At 37.2% G+C, this 19,780-nt stretch overlaps 1 protein-coding gene across 12 annotated transcripts in view; it reads left to right on the top strand.

Annotated features, from left to right (window-relative positions):
* Window positions 1–19,780, top strand: part of DGKB (diacylglycerol kinase beta) — a 1,170,055-nt gene that overhangs the window by 420,884 nt on the left and 729,391 nt on the right. For 10 of the 12 annotated variants that reach the window (XM_081537636.1, XM_081537635.1, XM_081537632.1 and 7 more), the window contains exon 4: window positions 17,442–17,595. In XM_081537636.1, the coding sequence (XP_081393762.1) occupies window positions 17,442–17,595 (154 nt within the window). Of the gene's footprint in view, window positions 1–207; window positions 229–17,441; window positions 17,596–19,780 lie in introns of all 12 variants that reach the window. The other 2 variants (XM_081537628.1, XM_081537633.1) reach the window with 1 other exon arrangement.

The following is a 19,780-nucleotide window of genomic DNA, read 5'->3' as shown; positions in this document are numbered from 1 at the left end:
GAATGGAGTTCAAAAATTTCTATTTATCAGTTTCCCAGTTGATGCTGAAGCTACTTCAGAACCACGTTTTGAGACCCATGCATCTAAAGTGTGTTTTCAAATCAATCTGTAAACTTGACTTTGTAGTTACATTATCAGCAATATGAGATGATGAGTATAAATTATCTTACATTAACACATGTATTCTTTCTTTCCTTGCATGCACAGAAACAAGACATTCTTAATCAAGTAAGACATTTTCTTTTCTATTAAAATCTGTCTTTTCTTTCTTTATTCTGATGTGAGCTATGAATTTCTCATCCGTATCACTGAGCTATACTTCTGTACCAGTGAGATTCATATATGAGATTAACTGTAATACTTATAAAGATAAAAGTAACTGATATTTGTTCAAGTTAAAGACTCAAGTAGAGAAACTATAACTCAATAGAATCAAAAAGGGTCCAGAGTGCAGGCTTCAGTTTTGTAGACTCTTGAGCTTAATTTTTCTAATTTCACCAAAATATCATCAGGCTGTGGTAAAAAGATTAATTTAATGAAAGTCTTAAATTATTAATTTATGATAAGAGATTTAACAACAGGATTTAAATGCAATTGATAAGAACTTTTGATTGGTCTACAGTGCTATTAGCATATGTGAGGAAAATATGAGTGAAAAGCTCTTGATTTTCACCCTCTTGGGAAAAAGAGTAAACCCATCTGTGGTTTCAACCACTCTCTCCTAGTCATGTCCATTTCGTAAAGGGGGTTTTAGGTCCATAGTTCAGTTGGATGCATAGAATTACAATACATTGTTGAGTTCTCTGAATGGATGTTTATATCCTAGTAGGAATGTGTGCATGCGATCTTACTATTAATAAAATGCACAAGCTGTCTAAAACCATATTGTCTCCTTTGGACTATACTAGGTGTATATTATCTGCTTCTTTTTTTATTGATATATATATATTATTTAAGTATAGTTGACTTATAGTGTGTCAGGTATGCAATTCAGTTATACATATGCACATATATTACATTTCAGATGATTTCCAATATAGATTATTACAAGATATTGACTATAGTTCCCTGTGCTATATAGTAAACCTTTTTTGCTTGCTGTGTATCTATTGTTTTAAATTAGAAATCTAGCATTCTATTCATACTAAGTCAAACAAATGGGATCAAAATGTAATAAAAGTTTTAGCTAGGAAAAAATTCGTGTTTTCTAATATATATATATTGTATTATACATAATACACAACAGCAAAGGCTTTTTTCTATCCTTGATAAAGGCTTAGAAAGAACATCAAAAAAAGAAGAGATAGAGAAATTGGAAAACATAAACTAAATGAAATGGAAGCATTGAGTATGAAATAGAGAAAGTGAAACAAGCTAGATAAAAGGTCATCATGTAGTCCGGTTGCTTTTAAACATGGCTACTCATTAGAAACACTATCTAGAGTTTTGGAGAAAAATGTACTAGCTGCTTCTTCTTCACTAATTTCCCTGTTGTTTCAATGACAGCACGCACTGTAGTTTCATCCCTGACATATCCCAGTATGATTGATTACATCAGAATGAACTTGACTGACTTAAACGCTGATCCTGTGTATTACAATCTCCTGGGTTGCAACACAACTGAGATGGAAATTCATTGGTGGTGATAATTGTTACTAGCCCCTTTCAGACTTCACCTCTAAGGAAACCTACTAGCTCCCCCAAAGGCAGTTTCCACGAGGTTTATGTTATTAGGTGGCAACTCCCATGGACAGAGGAGCCTGGCGTGCAACATTTCATGGGATTGCAAAAGAATCTGACGTGATTTAGCGACTAAACAACAACAACCACTTCAGAATAAACAGTTGTTTTTATGAAGCAGGCTCTAGCTTCTGAAGGGCATTTGTTGTGTACTTTGGTTCACAAACACACCATCCCACACAACCTGCCTTCCCGCTCCAGGCTGTGTGAAAACTGGTGGCAGATGAGCCTGTCTCTGTATGGGGTCAGCCTCGAGAGATACCTCCTTCCTATTGCTTGTTCAGTCCTTGTTCTGTATGCAGTTTAGCAGGGAAGCCATTTCAGTTGCAGAGTATAAACAACATGGAAAGCTCAGGGTAGCCCAAGGGAAAAAGTAGTATGAGGCATGCATACTTATTGCTCTCCATGTGTTTTTTGTCTGTCGTGTCCTGTGAGTGTCAGATTTTCTTCTTACATTTCCTGTCAGTAGACGATTTTTGGCCCAAGGCTGAGTTAACTTTTTATAGCTCCCTGGGTCTACCTTATCTTTGTACTCAGTACTCTGTACTGGGTTTATGCTAATGTGCATACCCTTTATATTCAGACAAGTGAGTTGCCTCAATCCCTTAATAAGAAACCTGGGAATTCAGAACCTACATTTTGTAGTGCTGCTGCCTAATATATATTTTAAATGTCTTTAAAAAGGATATTGATGCTATTATAATTAGTAGCAAAGATAAACACCCTTCTATTTTAAGCTATAATTGTCCTTCCAGAATCAAATTCAACCTTTGCCATTAAAGAAACCACCTTGAAAGTATAATAGAGAAAATACAGTCTTAGAAATCCAACTGAACTGAGTTCAAATTCCACGTCTGCCACATACAAGCAGGTCTTAGACTAGTTACTTCATCTCTTCTGGCCTCAGTTTGTTCACCTTTCAGATGAAGAGAGTGTTGCCTCTGCTTAGTTGTTGAATGGGTTAAATTCTAAAGTAGATGTAAAATACTTGGCCCTGTGTCTGACAGGTGTTCCACTGATATTTTGAGGCAGTGGTTGTTGGTCACACTATAGGGAGCAACAGGCTTTCAAATGAAAGTTCTGAAGAACATATGAAAGATAAAACCATGAATATCTGAGATATCCCAACCAATCCTAGAACCTCAATTTTCTCAGAGCCTCAGTGTTTCTCATCCGAAAAGTTAGGAGGTATAACATGGTGACTCGGATTTCTTTTTTCATCGCTCAATTGATTTCCTTCTAAGGTATGGAGGACAAGTCATGTGATTTGCTTCCCCCACCAAGCCTCGTTGCAATCTAGAATGCTGTCCTGGTGGTAGAGTTAGGGTGTCTGTTGTCCCTCACCCCCCACAGCTGCATAAATGCCAGGACAATTAGTTAGCAAGGAATGGATGTAACATGTTTACCAGTATTTCTGCTTCACTTCTACCCTATTGCTATCAACACACTTTCAGTCATCTTCTTATCAAACTTATAACCAGAACACAGTTTTGAAAACATACCATGGAATGGAAGAATAAAATGCCTACTATCATCCTGTCATTAACCTGATATTGATTATGTATTACTTATTGTTGAAATACATTTTAACTTTTATTTCAACACGTGGCCTCAGTTTTTATGCCCTTGATACTCAGAGAATTGCTCTCACATGGAATGGACCGTGTCCAAAAATTTGATAAAATATTTGCATAGCTACTTGTGAGATTAATTAGTTATGTCATAATTAAACAAATCAATTTGAATAACTCCTTGTAGGTTTCTAGTAATTGCACTGAGAAGCAAATCTCATCATTTCAAAACAAACCACACTGTTTTATATCTGTGAAAATATTTAGAATTTGAGAATGGACCATCTGCCACATCTTATCCTAAATTGCAAGCTTAATGATTTAGCTGCTTAAAGTGACTAGGTGATATCTGTCATGGTCAATATGTCACAAATGATCCATTTCTCCCTTAATGTTCTGTAATAAATATATAGAAATTTGAAAATAGGTAAATATTTAGGATATATAAAATGTAATTATCCTAATTGCTTCTAATTGCTTTTTCTACAAATGAGCTGCTAAAACAAGCTTAAATAATTTGAAAAATAGCCTGGTAACTCTCTTTAATTTGATGATAAATGCTAACTTTGACATGTAGTAAACATTCGGTATAGGTTACTCTTTCATTTCTTTTTTTTTTCTAACACCATACACAAAGATAAACTCAAAATGGATGAAAGACCTAAGTGTAAGACCAGAAACTATAAAACTCTTAGAGGAAAATATAGGCAGAATACTCTATGACATAAATCACAGCAAGATCCTCTATGACCCACCTCCTAAGGTAATGGAAATAAAACCAAAAATAGACAAGTGAGACCCAATTAAACTGAAAAGCTTCTGCATAGCAAAGGAAACTACAAACAGGTTGAAAAGACAAAATGAGAGAAAATAATAGTAAATGGAGCAACTGACAAAGGATTAATCTCCAAAATATACAAGCAGCTATGCAATGCAATACCAGAAAAACAAACAACCCAATCAAAAATTGAGTAGAAGACCTAAACAGACATTTCTCCAAAGAAGACATGCAGATGGTCTTTCATTTCTTTCATAACATTTATTAAATAATTCATAGAAAAGTTAAAAATCAGAGAAAAAGTGATGTTGGGAACTTCAGGTGATCTTTTTTACTTGTTTAAGGACAAATAGGGGCTTCACTGGTAGCTCAGCTGGTTAAGAATCCACCTGCAATGCAGGAGACCCTCCTTTGATTCCTGGGTTGGGAAGATCCCCTGGAGAGGGATAGGTTACTCATTCCAGTATTGTTGGCCTTCCCTGGTGGCTCAGCCAGTAAAGAATGTACTTGCAATGTGGGAGACCTGGGTTTGATCCCTGGGTTGGGAAGACCCCCTGGAGGAGGGCATAGCAACCATTCCAATATTCTTGCCTGGAGAATCCTTGTGGACAGAGGAGCCTGGTAGGCTACAGTCATGGGTTTGCAAAGAGTCAGGCACGACTGACTAAGCACAAACACATGTAGAGAAAATTTTTTAGGTGCTTGCTACACCTAAAACTTATCTGAAGGTTTGTCTGTTGTTTGCATCAATAGGAATAGATTTTTTCAGCACGAGTACATTTTAGGATATTAGTGGAAAATCTGGACATTTGTGTATAAGGACTTATAACGTCTAAGGATTTTAAGGTTTTTTTTTTTAATAGAGGAAATGATAAATAATATTCTTAAGATCAATAACCAGTAATGCTGAAGAAGCTTAAGTTGAACGGTTCTATGAAGACCTAGAAGACCTTTTAGAACTAACACCAACAAAAATGTCCTTTACATTATAGGGGACTAGAATGCAGATGTAGGAAGTCAAGGATACCTGGAGTAACAGGCAAATTTGGCCTTGGAGTACAGAATGAAGCAGGGCAAAGGTTAATAGAGTTTTGCCAAGAGAACGCATTGGTCATAGCAAACACCCTCTTCCAACAACACAAGAAGAGATTCTACACATGGACATCATCAGATGGTCAACACTGAAATCTGACTGATTATATTCTTTGCAGCCAAAGATGGAGAAGCTCTATACAGTCAACAAAAACAAGACCAGGCGCTGACTGTGGCTTAGATCATGAACTGCTTATTGCCAAATTCAGACTTAAATCGAAGAAAGTAGGGAAAACCACTAGACCATTCAGGTATGACCTAAATCAAATCCCTTGTTATTATACAGTGGAAGTGAGAAATAGATTTAAGGGACTAGAGCTGATAGATAGAGTGCCTGATGAACTACAGATGGAGGTTCGTGTCATTGTACAGGAGACAGGGATCAAGACCATCCCCAGGAAAAAGAAATGCAGAAAGGCAAAATGGCTGTCTGAGGAGGCCTTACAAATAGCTGTGAAAAGAAGAGAAGCAAAACGCAAAGGAGAAAAGGAAAGATATTCCCATCTGAATGCAGAGTTCCAAAGAATAGCAAGGAGAGATAAGAAAGTCTTCCTCAGCAATCAATGCAACGAAATAGAGGAAAACAATAGAATGGGAAAGGCGATAAATCTCTTCAAGAAAATTAGAGATACCAAGGGAACATTTCATGCAAAGATGGGCTCAATAAAGGGCAGAAATGGTAGGGACCTACCATAAGCAGAAGATATTAAGAAGACGTGTCAAGAATACACAGAAGAACTGTACTAAAAAGATCTTTGTGACCCAGATAATCATGATGTTGTGATTACTCACCTAGAGCCAGACATCCTGGAATGTGAAGTCAAGTGGGCCTTAGAAAGCATCACTACGAACAAAGCTAGTGGAGGTGATGGAATTCCAGTTGAGCTATTTCAAATCCTGAAAGATGACGCTGTGAAAGTGCTGCACTCAATATGTCAGTGAATTTGGAAAACTCAGCAGTGGCCACAGGACTGAAAAAGGTCAGTTTTCATTCCAATCCCAAAGAAGGGCAATGCCAAAGAATGCTCAAACTACCTCACAATTGCACTCATCTGACATGCTAGTAAAGTAATGCTCAAAATTCTTCAGGCCAGGCTTCAGCAATACATGAACCGTGAACTTCCAAATGATCAAGCTGGTTTTAGAAAAGGCAGAAGAACCAGAGATCAAATTGCCAACATCTGCTGGATCATCGAAAAAGCAAGAGAGTTCCAGAAAAACATCTATTTCTGCTTTATTGACTATGCCAAAGCCTTTGACTGTGTGGATCACAACAAACTGTGGAAAATTCTGAATGTGATGGGAATATCAAACCACCTCAACTGCCGCTTGAGAAATCTGTATGCAGGTAAGGAAGCAACAGTTAGACCTGGGCATGGTACAACAGACTTGTTCCAAATAGGAAAGGGGTATGGCAAGGCTGTATATTGTCACCCTGCTTATTTAACTTATATGCAGAGTATATAATGAAAAATGCTGGGCTGGATGAAGCACAAACTAGAATTAAGATTGCCAGGTGAAATACCAATAACCTCAGGCATGCAGATGACACCATTCTTATGGCAGAAGTGAAGAAAAACTAAAGAGCCTCTTGATGAAAGTGAAAGAGGAGAGTGAAAAAGTTGGCTTAAAGCTCAACATTCAGAAAACTAAGATCATGGCCTCTGGTCCCATCACTTCATGGCAAATAGATGAGGAAACAGAAATAGTGTCAGACTTTATTTTTGTGGGCTCCAAAATCACTGCAGATGGTGACTTCAGCCATGAAATTAAAAGACGCTTACTCCTGGGAAGGAAAGTTATGACCAACCTAGATAGCATATTAAAAAGCAGAGACGTTATTTTGTCAACAAAGATCCATCTAGTCAAGGCTATGGCTTTTCCAGTGGTCATGTATGGATGTGAGAGTGGGACTGTAAAGAAAGCTAAGCTCCGAAGAATTGATGCTTTTGAACTGCAGTGTTGGAGAATACTCTTGAGAGTCCCTTGGACTGCAAGGAGATCCAACCAGTCCATCCTAAAGGAGATCAGCCCTGGGTGTTCATTGGAAGGACTGATGTTGAAGCTGAAACTCCAATATTTTCACCACCTGATGCAAAGAGCTGACTCATTTGAAAAGACCCTGATGCTGGGAAAGATTGAGGGCAGGAGGAGAAGGGGATGACAGAGGATGAGATGGTTGGATGGCATCACTGACTCAATGGACATGAGTTTGAGTAAACTCCGGGAGTGGGTGATGGACAGGGAGGCCTGACGTGCTGCGGTTCATGGGGTCACAAAGAGTCAGATGCAACTGAGCGACTGAATTGAACTAAAGATCAATAAGTTATATTTTCCGCTTAGAAAAGTATTTCTAAAGCCTATGGGATCAACAGGCTTGAATTGAAGAGAAGATCAGGTAAAAATTATTGAAATAGTACAATTAAATGATGAAAACTGAGATGGCAAGGAAATTATAATAGAGCCTGAAGGCAGATTTAGAATTCATTTCAGATATGTGGTCAAAAGTAATAGGTTACATTTAGGATATCAAAAAGAATTATAGTCAACTCAGTTTTCAAGATTGTGTAACTGAGATAATTACATCATCTCTGTTTATTTTTATGCTTTTCCCTTTTTTGTCTAATGATTAGCTTATTGGTAGACTAGTCAACAGAGTTGATGGTGACAAACAAGTTGTACTAGATATGGATCTTGGGAAATCAAAATCTGCCTATTGAATTATATATATATACATATATATATAATATTTAGGCCCTTGGCAATAAATAGGAACTTTTGGTTTTGGGCATTTTACTTGATTTTTCTGAGCCTCAGAAAAATCATTTTATAGACTTCCTCTCTGTAAAATAGGAGTGATAGTGGCATTTGCTTATGGAGTTATTGTGATGATATAAGTACAGCATACACATAACATACTTAGTGAAGTTCATAGAACACAATAACATTTAGATAATTTTCATTATATACAACAAACACTTTAAGAAAATTCTAATTTTATTTTTCCATTTATAGATAATAGAGCATATTACTGACTATAAAGATTGAATGGAGTGGTTGAAGGCTTTAAGAAGTAGTTTGTCATAAAAACATCTACCAGTGAGGATAAACATATAGAAAGTGAGAAAAGCACTTGGAACAAAAATTATTGGGTTGCATCCCAAATAATGTATGTATATTATATATCAGATATTGCTCCGTGGTGGCCCAGACAATAAAGAACTGGTCTGCAGTGCAGAAGGCACGAGTTCAATCCCTGGGTTGGTAAAATCCACTGGAGTAGGACACTTTCCAGTATTCTTGCCTGGAGAATCCCATGGACAGAGGAGCTTGGTGTGCTGCAGTCCATTGGGCTGCACAGAGTCGAACACTACTGAGCAACTAACACTTTCACTTTTACCTTCATTGTATCTGGACGTGTGGAAGAAACAGAAATGGTCAAGATGATGTTTTCTACCAAGAAGTATCAAGCAATTAAATATATTTTACAAATTGCTGGCAAAATACTTCAACTAGGAAATCTTCCCTGTAGCTCGGTTGGTAAAGAATCTGCCTGCAATGCAGGAGACCCGGGTTCGACCCCTGGGTCGGGAAGATCCTCTGGAGAAGGGGATGGCAATCCACTCCAGAAATCTTGCCTGGAGAATCCCATCAACAGATGTGCTTGGTGGACCACAGTCCATAGGGTCACAGAGTCGGACACGACTGAGCGACTAAACACTACACTACCAAGGAATTCTTAAGTCCTGAAAATAATCCATGAATTTCCTGACCCCCCTGTAGACTCTCAATCCCTCACTCTCACATTCTAGCTGAGCATTTCCTGATCTGTCTTCTACACTTTCTCATCTTGATATTTCTCCCTATAATAACCCAGACATATTTGGGCCTTGATGGATTAGAAAGGAGAGAATTTTTAGGATAATATGTATTTGAAATCATTCCAAATGTTTTGTTATATTGTTATCAATAGTTTTGTTGATTTTGTTTATGTTAATTTGCTAGAATAGCCATATGCTCTCATACTTTAAAATAATCTCATTTGAGATTTATTAAAACAATATATTCCTGGTCAAAACCTTTTTGTATTTATTCTATTTCACAAATTCTTACCATCCTACCTGAATCAGTTTTCTTTCTTGCTAGATGTCATAAAAAGAGGTATTGAGTGAAATTGTGCTTCTTTCTTTTTTTTGCTATTCCAGTGTCCATACTTCAAATATATCATGATAACCTGCAATGTAAAAGAATTATATTAAGCACTATGTGGTGCAGAGTTGTGTTGGATCGTAGAGTCTAGCAGGGAACACAAGATACTTGTAATTCTGCCTGTACACATACCTGCATTCAGAGACTCATTTGGGAATTTTTTTAATTTACTTTTTTCATTGAAGGATAATTGCTTTACAGAATTTTGTTATTTTCAGTCAAACATCAACATGAGTCAGCTATAGGTGTACATATGTCTTCTCCCTCTTGAGCCTCCCTCCCATCTCCCTCCATGAAGATGCAAGTATGCAATCCTTAAAAACTGACATTATTAATGAAAATTATAGATGCATAGTTATTCACAAAATCTTTATTCTGGTTTACTTTTTGAGGAGAAATAACTTTTAGAGCATTTGGCGTGTGGTTCAGTAATAACTCACACCAGTTCCCGTGACAACACTGAAACACAGGCAAGACAGCGTCCTACGAGATGAAGGTGGATTCTATTTTAAAAAAATGGTACAAATGAGCTTGTCCACAAAACAGAAATAGAGTCACAGATGTAGAAAACAAATGCATGGTTAATGGGGTTAGAAGAGGAGGGATAAATTGGAAGGTTGGGATTGAGATATATTTTTATATATATATATGTGTGTGTATATATATATATATATATACACATACTATGTATAAAGGAGAGAACTAATGAGAACCTCCTGTATAGCATAGGGAACTCTACTCAATACTCTGCAATGGTCTATATGGGGGAAGAATCTAAAAAGAGTGTATATATGTATATGGATAACTGATACACTTTGCTATACACCTGAAACTAACACAACTTTGTAAATTAACTATACTCCAGTAAAAATTTTTTAAAATACATTTTAGCTGAAGTACAAAATTTAGTTGGATACAGACTCTTGATCACAAGGTATACTGAAAATCACAGTAAAAGTAACCCGCTTAAAATTTTTCTAATCCATTATGCGCATTTCATAATTACTAAAATAACTTGGAGTATCATTGTTTGTTATTCTTGCCATTTGCCATCTCTTATTGAAAAACACATGCCTATTTTTCTCTGTGAGACTTAATAGATGTTAGTTTTAGGTAAGTTCAGTTCAGTTCAGCCGCTCAGTTGTGTCTGACATTTTGCGACCCCATGAATCGCAGCATGCCAGGCCTCCCTGTCCATCACCAACTCCCGGAGTCCACCCAAACCCATGTCCATCGAGTCAGTGATGCCATCCAGCCATCTCATCCTCTGTCGTCCCCTTCTCCTCCTGTCCCCAATCCTACCCAGCATTAGGGTCTTTTCCAATGAGTCAACTCTTCGCACGAGGTGGCCAAAGTATTGGAGTTTCAGCTTCAACATCAGTCCTTCCAATGAACACCCAGGATAAAGACTGGTACAATTAATAAATTATGCACTTCTGAAGTAGTGAAGATAATTTCATTTGCCAAAACTAAGTTTTAAATATCCAATGTGAAATTCACACTTTCACTGTTTCTCTTTAACGGAAGTTTCTCCATGGCAGTGTAGGAGACTATCAAGGAGTGCTCTGAAGTCTGAAGTAATGTACAGTCTATTGCAGAATTAATTTCAGTACAAGATAAGCATAAGCAATAAGACATTTAAAATGTAGATTTTCTTTTCTGAAAATATTTTAATATCAAAATTATGTATTTGGAATCTCAGAAAGTTAGCCATACTACATATCAATGTATATGTTTTGGTTCAGTAACCTTTACATCAGTGTTTGATTTAACATAATTAATGATATAAATTAGATATAAATTTACATATAATGATACAAACTAGGAAAATTCATATGGGAATGGTGAAAGAAAGCTTCTGACTAACCGAAATTACTGCCTACCTCATTTGAGTTCTTTTGCTCGGTAGCCAGCAGTATTGTACACATAGTAGGCACTCAGTCAACACTTAATGATAAATGAATTGAAGTAATTTTTTTGTTAATGGTTTTAGCTACTTAACTGTTGATACTTCAGTGATTCATTTTTGTCTTTTAAAGATCACCTATTAATCGGCTGTGTATGCAAGTTCATTAGTAATTGTGAAAATTGGACTGTCTTTTGTCTGATATAAAAGCTATAAGATAAACTGTTATATAAAATGATCCTATTATTATTAGTCTTACTGTCCTATTGTGATCATGAAAGTGTTAGTTGCTCAGTCATGTCCAACTCTTTGTGACCCCATGGACTGTAACCCACCAAGCTCCTCTGTCCATGGAATTCTCCAGGCAAGAATACTGGAATGGGTAGCCATTCCCTTCTCCAGAGTCTCTTCCGGACCCAGGGATGGAACCTGGGTCTCCTGCATTGCAGGTGGATTCTCTACCATCTGAGCCATGAGGGAAGCACTATTATGATGATATGATCCTGTTAAAATATGTTAAATCACATGATTTCCAGCTGCAACCCTCCAGTAACTGTTCTTCTCACTTGACTTTAAAGCCATAATGGTTTATTTTTTTAATTCATTTATTTTTGTTTACTTATTTATTTGGCTGTGCCAAGCTTAGTTGTGGCTTGTGTAATCTTAGTTCCCTGACCAGGGTTTGAACATGGACCCTCTCATTTGGAGTGTAGAGTCCTAACCACTGGATCACCAGGAAAGTCCCACCATCGCACTGTATTGATGGTCTAAAATATTTTTTACAGGGTCTGCTCCCATATACGGAGAAGGCAATGGCACCCCACTCCAGTACTCTTGCCTGGAAAATCCCATGGGTGGAGGAGCCTGGTAGGCTACAGTCCATGGGGTCGCTAAGAGTCAGACACGACTGAGCGACTTCACTTTCACTTTTCCCTTTCATGCACTGGAGAAGGAAATGGCAACCCACTCCAGTATTCTTGCCTGGAGAATCCTAGGGATGGCAGAGCCTGGTGAGCTGCCGTCTATGGGGTCACACAGAGTCAGACACGACTGAAGTGACTTAGCAGCAGCCCCCATATACACACCACCAAAGATCCTGTCTTTTACCTCCTCTCTATAATTCTAGTCCTTCCTCAATCCTGCTCTAGTCTCTTGCTTTTCTTCACTACCTCTTATAGAAAATCCTCTAAAACAAGAACATCTTAATGCCTCAGGACATTTGCACGACCTGTTTTTAATCTTTCTGGAATGTTCTTTCTCCAAATGTGTGTGAAGCTCGCTCCCTCATCTCATTTCAGTCTTTATTCAAAGAACAGATTCTCATTTCCTAATCATCAGATTTAAAACTACAAGTACCACCCCCAGTATATAATATCTTCCTTCTTTATTTCTTATACAACGTTTAACTGGGCTCCCTGGTGGTAGTGCTAGTGGAGAAGAATCCACCTGCAATGCAGGAAAAGAGGGAGATGTGGGTTTGATCCATGGATGGGGAAGAACCCCTGGAGAGAGGGCAGTGGCAACCCACTCCAATATTCTTACCTGGAGAATCCCACGGACAGAGAAGCACGGTGAGCTACAGTCCATAGGGTCACAAAGAGTTAGACATGACTTAGCACATATGTACACACTACTTAATACCTTCAGACACTGTACATTTAAGCTATTTATTATTTTTTTCTTATTCCCTTTATTAGAAGATAAGCCCCCTGATGGAAGGATTTTGCATGTATCAATAACATCTTTACCCCGTCACCTAGAACAGAGCCCAGTACAAAGTGGATATATGCATAATGTACATTTGCTGAATATGAGAAAATCTTTATCCTGAAACTGCCAAAATAAATTAATGAAAGAGTGACGACATTTATTTTCATTCACTTTGAATCTACTTGGATGAATACTAGAGTTACTTCTTTAGTATTAGCAGGAATTTAAACATCAAGAATCCAGATGGTCAGATAGAATAATGAAAGGCACATAGAAATGTGTTTTGAATTTGTGCCAACTTGGCAGCAAGCTCTGAGCAGCTTCCCGAGTTTGTATTCTTTAGAGATTCTCTCTATCTCCCTAAATAGTCTGTGGCCGCTCCTTCAAGAAAAAAAAAACAGTTTTCAAAATCTTAAGTATAATTTGGATTGTGTGTCCCTGAACTTCCAGCCAATTTGATTTTTGAGAACTCATTTAGTTGTTTGATCCTACTTTTTGCATTAGGGTTTCTACTGCTATGCATATAAATGATTTCATTCTATTTAAAGGTCACGATCTTCAGAAACCAATGCTAATGCTGCTACATGACAGCAGTAGAAAATAAGAGATGTAAATTTGGAAATATTCTGCTAAATCGTGAGATAAGAAAAATGTACAGTTTGAGGATAGTATCAATTTATGCAAGTGTTAATATTCTGGAAAACACAAAATTTTAGAGAAGATTGGAAAATCTTTTGCTAATGAGAAGTAAGTGACTTAACCAGGAAAGGCATTGAAGATTAATTCTTCAATGAACATGAAACACTGAAGCAGCTGCCTTTTGGCTTTGAAGAAGTTTGGGTTTTACAACATTGTAAGCTGTGTGTAATGACAGGAAATGTAAGAGAAAGGAAGTTTGCTCCTACCAACACTGTAAAGAAGCTAGAGGAAGAAGTTGACATCATCACTAAAACTTCAGTCATAAATAGGATGACATCATCTCGTGGAAATCATTTAAGAACTAAGGAAATTTTTATTCTATTCGTATGTCTATGAAAGGCTTTTAGTTATTTTAAAGTAAGTTAATCTCTTTTTAAAGGCTTGCTTTCTGAAGGCAATCATTTGCCAATGTTTCCTGACCCAGAACAATTACAGCACAATATCTAAGACACAAAAACTCTGGGTTAAATTTGGAAAAATGCAATGAATTTTCTAATTTTCTGAATCAATAGACTAGGGCAAATTAAGGTTATAAAAGTCTAACTTCAAATCAGTACTTCTTTTTATTTATTCCCTTTCCTTTTTTAAACTATTTTATTTCTTTTACATCCTTTGTGCCCAAGGGTGCATTAAGTACATCAATTTATTATTATGTTTAGGCAGCACTGCTGAATGGTTCATCTTATATGGAGGAAATTAAGGTATAGAGGTGTCAGATAATAAAACTAAGCTATTTTTTTTTTTGCTTGCTGAGCAAGGGAGAGCTACAACACAGGAGCAAGTTCAAAGTTTTCCTGAGATCTGAAAAAGAAACTATCAAAGAGAAGTATATTCCTTATTAAGAGAGATGTCATACATTAAGTTCACTTCTTTTTTCCTTTGGATTGTCTATTTTCCTGGTTTTCATCATTAAATCACAGGTACCGATTTCAAGGATGTTCTGTGTGGGTTATGTAGGGCTCTATAAAGGGCATAAACACACTTGGGATGAGGCAGATTTTTCCTTAAAAGAGCAGATACATGTCTTGCCCCAAATCACTCAGGTGGTGAGTGGAGGTATTGGAATAGGAAACAAAATTGTTTTATTCTGAAGTCCTTGTTGTTGTTTTTGTTGGTTGGCTGTTGTTTTCCTGTGTTAAACCCTTGACTTGAAAGAATTCTGTTTTAAAATATAATCTTACTGTAAAGGAAGACCCAGAGAAAAAAATTCAGTAATTATAGTCCTTTGTTCACATTTAATTACCAGATTTCTCAAAAGCAAAAACAAAGGAAAAGCAAATAAACAAACAAAAATGCCCAACAACAGAAAAAGTGGACCATGTAATGGTCTATTAAATGCAAATGGAAACATTTATGTTAATGTGGTTTAAGGTTCATTCTTCAAATATTGTTGGGAATTTTTCCTAACAAACTAAGAGATTGTTATTATAGATGAAGAACTTGAATCACAGAGAGATTAATAAATTGCCCACTGTCACACAGCTGGATAGTGTTGGGTGAAGAGTTGAAACAAGGAGTCTGACTTCAAGACCATGCTTCTATCATCTGTTATGTTTCCAAACATAATGCTGACTACCAAAGGGTACAGAGAGAAGAGACACTATAAGTAACTTTGATTTTAATCATGATACTTGTAAATATGTTTATCACACAAATTTCCTATAACTTTTTGAATTAACTCCTGGTTCCTTTCTTCACTCATTGTAGCAAATGCTTTCTGAAAGTACTTCAGCTGATTGTTGCTATTCTTTATATATTCATGTTATTCATAGATTTTAGTTTTGTGGTTCAGTCTACTTGTAGACTGCAGTCCATGGGTCACAGAGTCGGACACAACTGAGAGACTGAACTGAACTACTAGTAGAATTTGTAATATTCTGTGGTGGTGATGATTCATGGAACATGGAAAGAAATGAAGTCTTTTTACCACCACCAATATATAACCAACTATATATACATATATATATATAGGAGAAGGAAATGGCAACCCACTCCAGTGTTGTTGCCTGGAGAATCGCATGAGCAGAGGAGGCTGGCAGGCTACAGTCCATGGGATGGCACGAGTCAGACACGACTTAGTGACTAAACCACCACCACCATATATATATATATATATATATATATATATATATATATATATATAAATACACACACATATATACGTATAAATATTTGAAGTGTCCCACTGAGAATGAATAAGCAAAGCAAGACTTAATTAAAAATGTCACATTAAGTTGCAGACAGGATCTTAGAACCATTAATAAACAAAATAAGTTTTTTTTTATTGTCTTGAGATAATATTAGGTAAAAAAGCATACATAGTATATATAGTTAAATGTTATATGATCTAATCGACAAAAATTTACTTTCTCATATTGATATCCTTATATGTCTTATTCCATTTTAGGTTTATTCAGAATAGTACAGTGATAAAATTGGTCATTCTCTACCACCGTATCCCAATAATTTTAAGTAAGAAAAAATAAGCTTTTTGTATCCAAAATTTGCAGTTTATGGAATTAAGTTTATTCTCATCTGCCAGGAGTTTGAAAAACAATTAGGATCATTAATCTGCTGAGTTTTGTTTTTGCCTTGTTTTTAGTTTCGTCTCCAATATATTGAACTAAGTGGTAAGAAAAAAAAAAAAAGTACCTCTCAAGGGCTTCCTATGAGGCCTATAGAACTTGTAGTCCTTTGATCTGGACAGATGTGGCTTCATTTCAGTTTCATCTCTGTAGGTCTCCTAGTCCCTTCAAATGGCCTAGTAGATAGTATCCAACACAACTCAAGGGGCCTTCTCTTCCATGAATTCTACATCTATTTCCCAGGCAACATTTATGCACTAGTATCCCTGTAGTGACAAGGAGAGTTGGCCAAGCCCAATGCAGTACCATTGTCCTGTCTTGGCCCTAAAGTCCCTGCACCCTTGTTCTCAGTTTCCCAGGCAGGAGTCAGATCTTGCCCACTGTTCTCGTCTGCTTGGAGAAAGCAAGCTCTCTCAGTAGCTCCTGTGAAATTCTTCCATGAACTTGAGAATAGAAGGTAGCTCCCATCACCATTTCCCCAAGTAGACCTGGAGATTCTCAGTGTAGCAATGGTTCTTTGCATGCAAATGTCAGCTCTTTTATAGCTCTGCGCTGAGTAAGAGTGGGCAAAGATCTTGAAGTAGATTTCTTTGGCAATTGCCTAGGAAGATTTAGAATTTCACTTTAAGATTTTATATCCATTGATCTTGGTGTTAAGGTAAAACGTTCATGTTAACCACTTTCCTCCAGTGGTTGAAAACAGTATTTGTTATTAGAGACAAAGAAAGGAGACAAGAGGGATAACTTTCTGTATTCATGCTGTGTTCTTGATTCTACATCAGCACCTTAACATAGTTGTCTGATTTAATCATCATAACTCCATGGAATTGTGAATATTCTCCCCAATTTACAGAGGAGGAAATTAACTTTCAAAGAGTAAAGTTTCTAAGGCCAGACAGACACTATGGAAATAGGGATTCCTGACTGGAAAGCTCCTGTTTTTCTTGCTCCATTGCTGCAGGTAAGACATCTAAATCTAATCATCAGTGTCAGTGTAGGACTGCCTGGTTTATTTCTCAGAGTTATCTTCCTTTTATAGACATGGATGTAAGAATGTTTGAGATCATGTCTCCTGCTAATGCTCTTGAACATCACAAACAATCTTAACATTGGCTGAGTCTTAAAATATATATTAAAATTTTTTTTTTCAGACAATAGATTTTGAAGGTTTCAAGCTATTTATGAAGACATTCCTGGAAGCCGAGCTTCCTGATGATTTCACAACACACCTTTTCATGTCATTTAGCAACAAGTTTCCTCATTCTAGTCCAATGGTAAAAAGTAAGCCTGCTCTCCTCTCAAGTGGTAAGTCTAAGTATTTACTAAAAAAGTATATAATGCAAAAACCTCAAAGGGAAATGTCAGTATAAGTTCTCTATAAGATGAGATGATTTGCTTTGAAATTACCTTTGTTGCAGGATTTATCTTTTCATATTAAGATTGTGCAACTAAACATTAGAGAAAATATACTTTATCATTATTCATCACTTGTCATTACAATGTCTTAGAAGTCTGTGTTTAGGTAATAATATTAAGAGATACTTCCATAAAATGTAAGAAAGTGCTCTTTTAAATGACTGGAATATATATAATATCATATATCATATACCATGTATCATATATCATATATCTGTAGTCACAAGGCAGTTATGTCTAGAAAACATAGTATTTAGTATCACTTGTTCAAATTACCAGTATTCTTTCACATTTTTAAATTTGTAAGCTCAGAGTATTAATTTTTCCTCTTAGATACTTAATTCAATTTTGTCACCATAGAGATGGTTAGTTCTCTTATTAGGTGTAGGTTTTAATGCATTACTACCTGTTACTAATTGTGTCACTCTCCACACAGTCAGGAAAGCAGAAACCTCATTGTATTACTTTAGGGAATGTGAAATAGGAAACTGGTAAAACAGTGTTGGAGCGTTTGAAAAGCAAAGATGAACACTGAGGCATGCGGAGGTACGACCACGGGAAGCATATGCCTCCCCCAGGTTGGAGTCACCAAAACCCAGAAGCTAGGAAGGAGGACCTCTTGGAGCCAGAAGGCAGAGTTTGAAGGTGGGGGATTTTGCCTGGCAGATTTCACCATCAGACTCCTGTGCAGAGGATCCTACCTGACAGGCTCTAGTAGCTCAGGAGCTAAGGGAGGAGCCCACAGCCCTGGAAGTCAGACCTCTTTCAAGGTCACCATGGTCTCTGCAGGACTGAATGTTGGGCTGTAAGCTGCAGACTAGAGTCCAGTTGCTGCCGGACCAGGTTCTGTGAGAGTGAGAAGTTGGAGAGATCTAAGAGGAAGTGCAGGTAGAATGGCAGGAACCAAGCCCTTCTCAGGTCTCTCTCATGCCCTCTCTGAACCCAGCCATTTTCCATCAGTCAATGGAGAAATGTAACCTTCAGCAGTATGTTTTAAACTCTCATCTAGGACTATTTTAGGCTCCTGAAAAACGCTTAAAAACCCCCAAATGGTTTTGCTTACATGTGTGATATTTATTTCTAGTTATCATATTAAAGATGACACATTCTGTAAATGATAATGATCAACCCCCTGTTGTTCAGTCACTGAGTTGTGTTCAACTCTTTGTGACCCCATTGATTGCAGCACGCCAGGCTTCCCTGACCTTCACCATCTCCTGGAGATTGCTCAAACTCATGTCCATTGCAACGGTGATGCCATCCAACCATTTCATCCTCTATTGTACCCTTCTCTTCCTGCCTTCAATGTTTCCCAGCATCAGGGTCTTTTCCAATGAGTCAGCTCTTCGTATCAGGTGACCAAAGTACTGGAGTTTCATCTTTCCATCAGTCCTTCCAATGAATATTCAGGACTGTTTTCCTTTAGGATGGACTGGTTGGATCTCCTTGCAGTCCAAGGGACTCTCAAGAGTCTTCTCCAACACCATAGTTCAAAAGCATCAGTTCTTCAGTGCTCAGCCTTCTTTATGGTCCACCTCTCACATCCATACATGACTGCTGGAAAAACCATAGCTTTGACTAGACAGACTTTTGTTGGCAAAGAAATGTCTCTGCTTTTTAACATGCTGTCTGGGTTTGTCATAGCTTTTCTTCCAGGGAGCAAGCATGTTTTAATTTCATGGCAACAGTCATCTTCTAAGTGATTTTGTAGCCAGAAAAATAGAGTCTTTCACTGTTTTCACTGTTTCCCCATCAATTTGCCATGAAGTGATGGGACCAGAGGCCATGATCTTAGTTTTTTGTTTTTTGTTTTTTGTTTTTGTTTATTTATTTTTTATAAATTTATTTATTTTAGTTGAGGGCTAATTACTTTACAATATTGTAATAGTTTTTGCCATACATTGACATGAATCAGCCATGAGTTTACATGTGTTCCCCTTCCTGGACCCCCCACCCACCTCCCTCCCCATCCCATCCCTCTGGGTCATCCCATTGCCCCGGCCCTGAGCCCTTGTCTCATGCATCGAACATGGAATGGTGTTCTGTTTCACATATGATAATATACATGTTTCAA

This window comes from Giraffa tippelskirchi, chromosome 10, assembly GCF_054371585.1.
Source record: "Giraffa tippelskirchi isolate mGirTip1 chromosome 10, T2T-mGirTip1v1.2.pri, whole genome shotgun sequence".
NCBI classification, from domain to species: Eukaryota; Metazoa; Chordata; class Mammalia; order Artiodactyla; family Giraffidae; genus Giraffa; species Giraffa tippelskirchi.
The sequence above is the reverse complement of the archived record's forward strand: the minus strand, read 5'-3'. Positions and strand labels throughout refer to the sequence as shown.